We start from the raw sequence: 8699 nt of genomic DNA, 5'->3' as shown, positions 1-8699 counted from the left end.
TTGGCAGGTCTGGGGGCCCCCAGGTTGCTTTCAGGATGTGTGCTGGTTTCACACCTCGTGTGTGCTCCGTTGCAGACCCCAGCACACCCCCTGCCCCTCTCTGGGCTCTTTGTCCTTTGCCCTGGTGGGCAGTGAGGCTTTGGGGTGGTTTGATCACAGCTGGGGGCTGGCATGTGGGATCTTTCTGTCCGCCTGCATCCGGGTGGCCACTGGCCTGCCTGAGCGGCAGATGGTGGCTGCCTGGGGACCCGCCATCCATCCCTCTGGGCAATTATTCACCCGTCACCATGACGATAGAAAGGTCAGCAAAAAGATCCTGTGTGATTCCCGGGTGGGTCGGTCAGTGGGATTAGGAGCAGTGTGGGAGGGAGGGCTAGGGCCCAGCCAGCCCCTCTTCAGGCTCACCAGCTGGACTGTCCCCCTTGGGCACATCCCCAGAGCCCAGCCAGCTGAGAACTGACGAACTTTGGGTACCACTGAGAAACCCTTGGGATGTGGTTGGGCCCCTCTGGCTGCTGATCCTGAGAGATCAGGCTTGACCCTGTGAGTTCCATCCTGCACAGGGGAGGCCTGGAGCTGTGTGGGATGAAGGGAGTAGGCTGACATCTGGGGGGAAGCAGAGGAGGGATGGGGCTGTGCTGATGGAGGCTTGACTGGTACATACTTCTGCCTCCTCCTCCTCCTCCTCCTCCTCGCAGCAGCAGTGTGTCTCTCCTCACAGGGTGCCCCCGACTGACCTATGCCCTCCCCCCCCTCTCTCTCCAGGCTGTTCCTCTAAGTCGTTCAAGCTGTACTCGCCAAAGGAGCCCCCGAACGGCAACGCCTTCCCCCCCTTCCACCCAGGCACCATGCTGGATCGAGATGTGGGGTGAGCTGGGGCCCAGGGAGGGGTCTGCAATGTCGAGGACACTCTGCAGTTTGCACCCCAGGGTCTCTGTGTTGTGCTTCCCAGCAGCAAACAGAGACTGCAGTGCATAGAGTTCAGTTAGCACAAGAGCAAAGAGGGAATTGGAGCAGGCACAGGTGTTAGTGGTTGAGAATGAGTGATATTTGGAATGAAGGAAGCCTCCAGGTCCTGAGCTCTGTCAGGCCAAGCCCTTTGCCTGACTAAGCCCCTGAAATGACAGGGAGCCCTCCCAGCTCCTGCCTAAACAACCCCTTCTTCACTGTCTGTCCTGCCTGGCACCAGTCACTGCTGCAGAAGAGCTGGGTATGTCCCCAAGGAGCAGTTGGCTAGGTCTCAGGGGTGGAGGAGCCAATGCTGTGGGATCAGAGCCCAGTTTTGGGCTACAGCTCACCCCATGGGGCTATCAAATATTGGCAGCCAGAGTACAGTCTGCACTGTGGGGAGTCACTCAGCTCCAGTGAGCCTGACTGCCTGCTGTAGCCAGGGAAGTAGGAGCTGTGGTGAGCAGGGAGATCCCTGCTAGCACTGACATGCCTGCATCTCTTTCCACTGCTAGACCTACTCCTATGTACCCACCGACGTACCTGGAGCCTGGAATCGGGTAAGCATGGGGGGCTGGTGTGGACCCTGCTTGGGGGGGAACTCGTGCCTGTGGTGGGGGTGCCTCAGCAGGGCCAGCATGCTGCCTGGCTGGGGCTTTTGGGAGGATTGCTCAGACTCTGCCAGCCCTGGAGGGGCTGTATGTGTTCCCCATGTGGGCACAGGACCCCTCCACACCCTGTGGCTGCCTTCCCCTCTGATGGCTTGCTGTGCTCTCTGGGCAGGAGGCACACGCCGTACGGGAACCAGACCGACTACAGGATATTTGAGCTCAACAAGCGGCTGCAGAACTGGACAGAGGTAGGCAGCTGGGAGGGTGAGGGTTGGCCAGGGCAGTATTTTGGCAGAGGGGGCCCCCACCGCCTTCTCCCACTTGTGGCCGTGGGACAGGGCTTGTCACCCCCATCCCTGAGCACTCAGCTTGGAGCGCAGTCTTCCCTGGGTTAAGCACATGTCTGCTGTGCCTGGCAGCCAGTGTCTGTCTGTCTGTCTGTCTCTCCACCCTATAACTTAGCATCTCTCTGCTATCCCCAGGAATGTGACAATCTGTGGTGGGATGCCTTCACCACAGAGTTCTTTGAGGATGACGCCATGTTAACAATCACTTTCTGCTTGGAGGATGGACCAAAGAGATACAGTGAGTACCACCATGAGCCCTCCTTCCTAAGGGCATTGTAGCAGTTGTGTGCTATGGGGGATGTGGGTAGGGTGTCAGAGCTTAGCTATTTCCAGCCAGAAGGTATGGGGGGACCCTCTTAATGTACATTCCAAGGAACATCTGGATGAGCTGGGTTTACTGACCTTATTTTCCTCTTTCTCCTGCTGCAGCGATTGGCCGGACTCTGATTCCCCGTTACTTCCGCAGCATCTTTGAAGGGGGAGCCACAGAGCTGTACTACGTGCTCAAGCACCCCAAGGAATCCTTCCACAACAACTTTGTCTCGCTGGACTGTGACCAGTGCACCATGGTCACCCAGCATGGCAAGCCCATGTTCACCCAGGTACTGACAGCACCTGCAGCTTCTGCTGCTCTCCTGCCTTGGTTTCTTGTGCCCTCTTGGTGGCTACAGTCCCACGGGGCTGTGCATTTTGGGCTCGTGGGTATGGCTTCTGTAAGAGGCAGAGGCAAGCCACTGTGAGTGTGTTCCAGTGTGCAGCGGGGGTTCCCAGGGGGTCTGGGCTGGGGGAAGCTGGGGCAGCCTGTGCCTGACCCTGTGCTCTGCCCACCCAGGTGTGTGTGGAGGGGCGGCTCTACCTGGAGTTCATGTTTGATGACATGATGAGGATAAAGACATGGCATTTCAGCATCCGCCAGCATCGAGAGCTTATTCCCCGCAGCATCCTTGCCATGCATGTGAGTATAGCTCCAGGAGCTCCCCTGGGCATGAACGACACAGGGCTGCTGAGCTCCTCAGGCTGCCCTGCAGGTGGGGGACCTCAACCCAGTCACGTCACAGGCCAGGGCACGGGAGGGCTGTTCCCAGCCTGGATGCAGCTAAGCCTTCTCTCCCTCTCACTCCTAGGCACAGGATCCCCAGATGCTGGACCAGTTATCCAAGAACATCACACGCTGTGGGCTCTCAAACTCCACACTCAACTACCTCCGAGTAAGTGTGCGAGGAGAGGGGGTTTGGAGCTTTGCAGCTCGGCCATGTCTTGTGCTCTCAGCTGCCTGATGCCTGGCTGCCCTGGGGTGTGGGTAGGCTGCAAGGCTGGCTTTACAAAAGGGGTCTTGCAGAGGGGCTGTAGAGGGCTATGGGGCAGTGGGTCTGCCAAATCCCACAAACTCACAGCATGGCTTGGGTCATTGCAGCACAGACGCCTGCCTGTAGAGGTGTAGGGTTAGGGTTATGGGGTCTCCATTTTGCTGAGGCTCGGAGCATTGCAATCTAACCCAGAGTCTGTCTGCTCTCTGCAGCTCTGTGTAATCCTAGAACCAATGCAGGAGCTCATGTCACGGCACAAGACCTACAGCCTCAGTCCCCGGGACTGCCTCAAGACTTGCCTCTTCCAGAAGTGGCAGCGGATGGTCGCTCCTCCCGGTGAGTCTCACACTGCCTGCTCTGCTGCCTGCTGGGACTGCCTGCTCAGGCCCTGCCTTTGGTGCAGGCTTCTCCAGCCTCAGAGCTGTACTTGGCTTTGTTTCATAAGGCTGGGGGTGGTGAACCAGGCATTTGGCTTCTTTCTATGCTGGTCTGCCTTCCCAGTGGGGCAGAGCAAGGCTGCAGACAGCCAGTGCTCCGTGCCTCGAGGCTGCCAGCTGCTAGTGGAAAGCAAAGCAGGGATGGAAATGTTCCTGCCCCCTCACCTGTCCTCTGGTCTGGGAGGACAGCAGAGCTGTGGAGGTGAGGAGGGTGGTGATATAGCCTGGAGGGGGAATGTGTTCCTTGAAGAAATAGGGTTTGCATAAAAGGGCCCGGGGGCACCAACTTCCTCTTGTTGGGACTGACCATGTATGTCTCCATCCTTCACCAGCCGAGCCAGCACGGCAGCAGCCCAGCAAGCGCCGGAAAAGGAAGATGTCGGGGGGCAGCACCATGAGCTCTGGTGGGGGAAACACCAACAACAGCAACAGCAAGAAGAAGAGCCCAGCCAGCACCTTTGCCCTGTCCAGTCAGGTACCTGTAAGCATCCCGTTTCCATTCTCTCTTCCTGCTCTGGGGTGGAGGGGAGGGTTCTCTGCCCCTGCCCCTGGGAGCTGCTAGGGGGAGACCCCCAGGGACTGCCTATCTGAGCCACCCCAGTTCTTCCCATGTGGTGGGGAAAAGAAGGAAGGGATGTCCCAGCTGCCTTCCCTGAGTCCCTTTGCTCTCCTGCAAGGGAGCGAGGATGTGTTTGCCCCACTCAGTGCCCAAGCTCAGGTTCTGCAGTGGAGAGGAGGAGGTGGCCCTGCAGCTGGGGAAAGGGGCTGCGCTGATGAGAGGGGGGTCTAGCGGCCCAGGCTCCCCCCACCTCGATTATGTTTCGGGACCGTCTCCCCTTTCAGGATGTGATGGTGGTAGGCGAGCCCACGCTGATGGGGGGGGAGTTTGGGGACGAGGACGAGCGCCTCATCACCCGGCTGGAGAACACGCAGTTTGACGCCGCCAACGGCATCGACGACGAGGACAGCTTCAACAACTCGCCAGCGCTGGGGGCCAACAGCCCCTGGAACAGCAAACCGCCCTCCAGCCAGGAGAGCAAGTCAGAGAACCCCACGTCGCAGGCGTCGCAGTAACGGCCCCCCCGCCGCCCCCGCCGGGCGGCCAGCCCCCACCGCCCCCCCCGCCGCCTCCCCGCACCCCCACGCCTGCCTCCCCGACGGACCCCAGGGCAGGGGTGGCTTTCCAGGGCCGTAGCTTCATTATTCCCCCTCCGCTCTTCTTTTCTGCTTCATGCCCAGAGAGCTTCTCATCCCTGTCCCAACATGCCCAACCCCTCCCTGCCCAGCGAGGGGGAATTAGTGGGGAGGTGTTGGCAGCGGCTGGCGTTACCAGATGCCATGTGTTGGGGTCTGGCACAGCGCAGAGACCCTCCTCCTCCCTGGGCCCTGTGGTTGGTGTTTGCTGAGCAGCCACTTGCAGTGGGGTTGCACATCCCCTGTCCAAGGTGGGGCTGGTTGGGAGGGGCAGTGATGGAAAGCCTTCCCTGTGCCTCGGGCTCTGCCACAGAGCTTCCTCCTGCCAGGGTCAGATCCTGCAGTGCTGGGATGGTGTTGAGGATAGGGCCCCGTCGCATTTTCCCACTCTCCTGCACCTTCCCCTTCCCCTTGCTCCCCAGAGTGAGGGCGCAGCACAGCCATGGGGGGACTCTTGTATATAGGAAGTGCGTGGTGGGGGGCTGGGGGAGCACGGAGGACCCGCGGCTCTGCTGGAGTAGCCGGTGCCCTTGTTCCCTGCCTGCAGCCCCTGTGTTTCCCTCCACCTTGCGTGAGTCTGCCTGGGGCCCCTTTGCAACCCCTGGCTCCTGGTACCTCCTACTTTTGTCTTTTTTTAAGAAAAAAAATAATATTATTAAATTGTAAGTTTAAAAAAGAGAAAGAAAAAAAAAAATGGAAAAATACCCCTCAGCCCCCTTGCCCATTCCCCCCCTCCTGTCCTGAACCCTTTCACCCTGTCCTGACTTTTGTACAGGCTTCTTCTCTTTGAAGTCTCATTTTATATCCAGTTCGGAGAGCTTCAAACCAAGGAGAGACTTTGCAGACTTCCTTTCTAATCCCTCCAGAGGCCGGGGGGGCAGCCCTCCGCCTCTCTTCTCAATGTAAATCTTGTGTGCTGTTGTCCCTGCTCCCCCCTCGGGTTTGTGTACCTCGTGCTTGTACATTTCCGCGCTGTAGACAGTGTGTACGATACTGTTCTTTCAATGTGTTATCACTAGAGCAGGTGCCTCCATTGATGTTAGGGGAAATGACGAGAAAAATAATAATTTTTGGGGTTTTTTTTTGGTTTAAAAAAAAAAAAAGAGAAAAAAAATAATCCCTTCCAAGGCTTTTTCCAAGGAGAAGATGGGAGGTGCCGGGGGAGGGTGTTTGTGCTAATTAACCAGTTCACCCCAGCAGCCTTGGAGTGGGGTTTTGCGGGAAGGTGGGAGTCTGGGCTGCCTGTGGGAACCCCCTGGCATGCCCCATGGTGGGGTTGCAGCAAGTGCTGCTGTGGGAGGGGACTGCCCTAGTGGGGGTATAAGTGTGTGTAAGAGTGTGTGTGCGAGAGGTCTGTGTGTCTGTCTGCGTGTGTAAGGGAGCCTGGGGCAGGCAGAGCAGCCCTGAAGTTTGAGGGAGTGAGGGGTGCACTCCATTCTCTCTGTCAGACACCCCCAGTTCCCTGCTGGGGATCCACAGTCTGTGTCCCACTGCCCCATGGGGCTTGGGGCTGGCAGGTGTCACTGTGGGCCTGCCTGTGCCTGGGGCTCTGGCTGCTGCAGCTGTGCTGCTAGCAGCCAATGCCTTGCCCACTTGTGGGTGAGACTGCAGGAGGTTGATGAGATGGGGTGGGGGTTACCCTGTGTGTCCTCTCCTTTTGCTGTCCCTGTGGCTGGACAGGGAAACAGAGCCTTGAGTCAGCCCTGGTGTGATCTCAAGCTGAAGACCCCTGGAGAGATGCCTGTGCTGGCTCCTGGGCCCCTCCTGGGCAGGCTGGAGCTGGAGGGCTCAGCCCCTCAGACCCCCAGGCACAGGGGTCCCCACAGCCCCTTTGCAGGCAGGGGTGGGAGCCCAGTGTGGCAGGGAGGGGGGCTCTGCATCACAGTTAAGGTACGATTCTCCATGCCATGCTGCACGGCTGCTGTGGAGGGTGCAGAGCCCTCACTGCCATGGGCACACTGTAATGCCTTTTTGTTTCCTTTTTTTTTTTTTTTTTTTCTCCCTTCCTGCCCTCCATAGTTTGTGCCATTTATGAGTCATGTATGGTACCAATAAAATGACTTTTCGGTTTGAAGCTGTCCTGGTCACTTACATCTGAGCATGGGACCAGGCTGACGTGGACAAGGCAGAGGGGAGTTGTCCCCTCATGTCCCTGGTACGCTGGCAGGGAGTGTGGGCACAGGGCTCACTGTGTTCCCTCGATGATGCTGGCCTGCCCCTGCCTGCTGGTTCCCAGGCACGGCACAGCTGGCTCACTGCCGTGCCATGGAGAGCAGAAATCCCAGCAAGGGTAAGGTACTGGGTTGCTGGGAAATGGCCCCAGTCCCCCAGGCAGAGCAAACAAGCAGCTCGAGGCCTGCCAGGACACCAAGGTGATGGGCACATTCCCTGGGGAGCAGTGGGGGCTGTGTAATCCTGCCTGGGAGCAGGGCAGGAGCCGCTGAGCAGCATGGAGGTGTCCTGGGGGGAGCAAAGGAGGGACAGGGGACTATAACAACCTCCTTCCAGAAGCTGGGGTGCCCTGTGCCAGCTTTATTAGGGATGTGGGGGAAACCATGCTTGTAAAACAGGGCTGATGCAGCAGAGGGTGAGAGCAGGATGGGCCTGTATCTTCCAAGTAGGAGCAGGGGTTGGGTTGGCATCTGCAGTGAGGGACATCACCAGGCTGTGACAGGGCTGAGGTTGGGGGGCTGCAGGACACAGGTGCTGTGGTAGGAGCTCATGGCTGGGCAGGTGAGGGCAGGGTGGCCCTGATGAGTCCATGGTGTGGCACCCAGAGCTGAGGCATCAATAAATACCCTCGTTTCTAACATGTCTGAGCTCTGGCAGGCTCAGTGGGATGCCCTGGATGGCAAGGGAGCAATGCCCTGCAGGAGCAGATCCTGCCATCTGTGATGGATCCTCCATATGCCTGGCTGGATCCTGCACATGCAGCCGAGAGCTGCTGGAGGGCCCCAAGGCAACACTTCAGGCTTGAGGTCTGAGCTGGAGAGCCCAAAGGTACCTGTGAAGCTCCCAAGCCTCCTTCCCCCACATCAGCTCCAATGCTGTGGGAAACTCACTAGTTGTTGCTTTTTTTTTCCTCTCTTTTTTTGTTGGGATGAATCTGTGCCCTCTGCTGCTCTGCCCCAGTGCCAGTGCTGTGCCAGAGGGTCTCACATGACACTGGCACCCAGCATGGGCCAGACAAGGAAGAAAACCTGAAGCAGGGCTGCCCTTCTCCCTGGGCCACCTTCACCTAAGGTCACAGAGTGCAGTGATGCCTGCTTCTGCCAAGGAAAGTTAAGCAGTAACTGGAGGTGGCCATGTGCAAGCCGTGGGCGCTGGAGAGGCAGGGAGCCCCCCATGCAAAGGTCATGCAGGTACAGCTCACCCAGAGTCCCTGCCGGTCCTGTCTAAAAGCCCGGGGACACATGCAGGGACACAGGGCAGGGGCCAAGCACCGTGCTGGGGGCTCCACTACTTCGGGGCAGGAGGTGGGAGGTGCAGCAGAGGGCTGCCATAGGGGCAAGGTGGGCAGCAGGGCGGGCTCTCGGCAAGGGTGCCGTGTCAGGGTGGGCTGCTGGAGGGGCCAGCAGTGGCTCTGGCAGTGTGGGGTGAGTGCTGGGTCTCTTGGACAAGGAGGGAGCATCCCCAGCCAGAGGGCCGGTGGGCGGCCGGCTCTCCCATGCGGGACAGGGCAGGGGCCGGGGTCTCTGGGGGAGATGCAGGATGTCAGGATGGGCTGGGGCCAGGAGCAGGGCTGCCCCTCGGGTGAAGGAGGGGTGCCAAGGTGCAGCGAGGAGGGGTGGGCAGAGGGCTCCCCCTCGGCAGAAGACGGGGCCGGCGCGGCCGGACAGACCCCGGCGGGCCGGG

At 59.1% G+C, this 8699-nt stretch overlaps 1 protein-coding gene across 2 annotated transcripts; it reads left to right on the top strand.

Moving 5' to 3' along the window:
* The first annotated feature begins 765 nt into the window (after nucleotides 1-765).
* Nucleotides 766-4742, top strand: LDB1 (LIM domain binding 1). 2 transcript variants are annotated; one of them, XM_005416422.3, is made up of 10 exons: nucleotides 766-868; nucleotides 1464-1508; nucleotides 1732-1807; nucleotides 2042-2144; nucleotides 2336-2508; nucleotides 2739-2861; nucleotides 3031-3114; nucleotides 3426-3549; nucleotides 3983-4131; nucleotides 4494-4742. In XM_005416422.3, the coding sequence occupies exons 1-10, from the start codon at nucleotides 849-851 to the stop codon at nucleotides 4722-4724; spliced, it is 1128 nt and encodes a 375-aa protein (XP_005416479.1). In that variant the 5' UTR covers nucleotides 766-848; the 3' UTR covers nucleotides 4725-4742. The 2 variants fall into 2 exon arrangements, with proteins under 2 accessions (XP_005416479.1, XP_005416480.1); XM_005416423.2 differs by having other exon boundaries at nucleotides 3983-4125; nucleotides 4494-4736.
* The last annotated feature ends 3957 nt before the right edge of the window (nucleotides 4743-8699 follow it).

The sequence above is a fragment of the Geospiza fortis genome, unplaced genomic scaffold, assembly GCF_000277835.1.
Source record: "Geospiza fortis unplaced genomic scaffold, GeoFor_1.0 scaffold130, whole genome shotgun sequence".
Taxonomy (NCBI): domain Eukaryota; kingdom Metazoa; phylum Chordata; class Aves; order Passeriformes; family Thraupidae; genus Geospiza; species Geospiza fortis.
The sequence above is the reverse complement of the archived record's forward strand: the minus strand, read 5'-3'. Positions and strand labels throughout refer to the sequence as shown.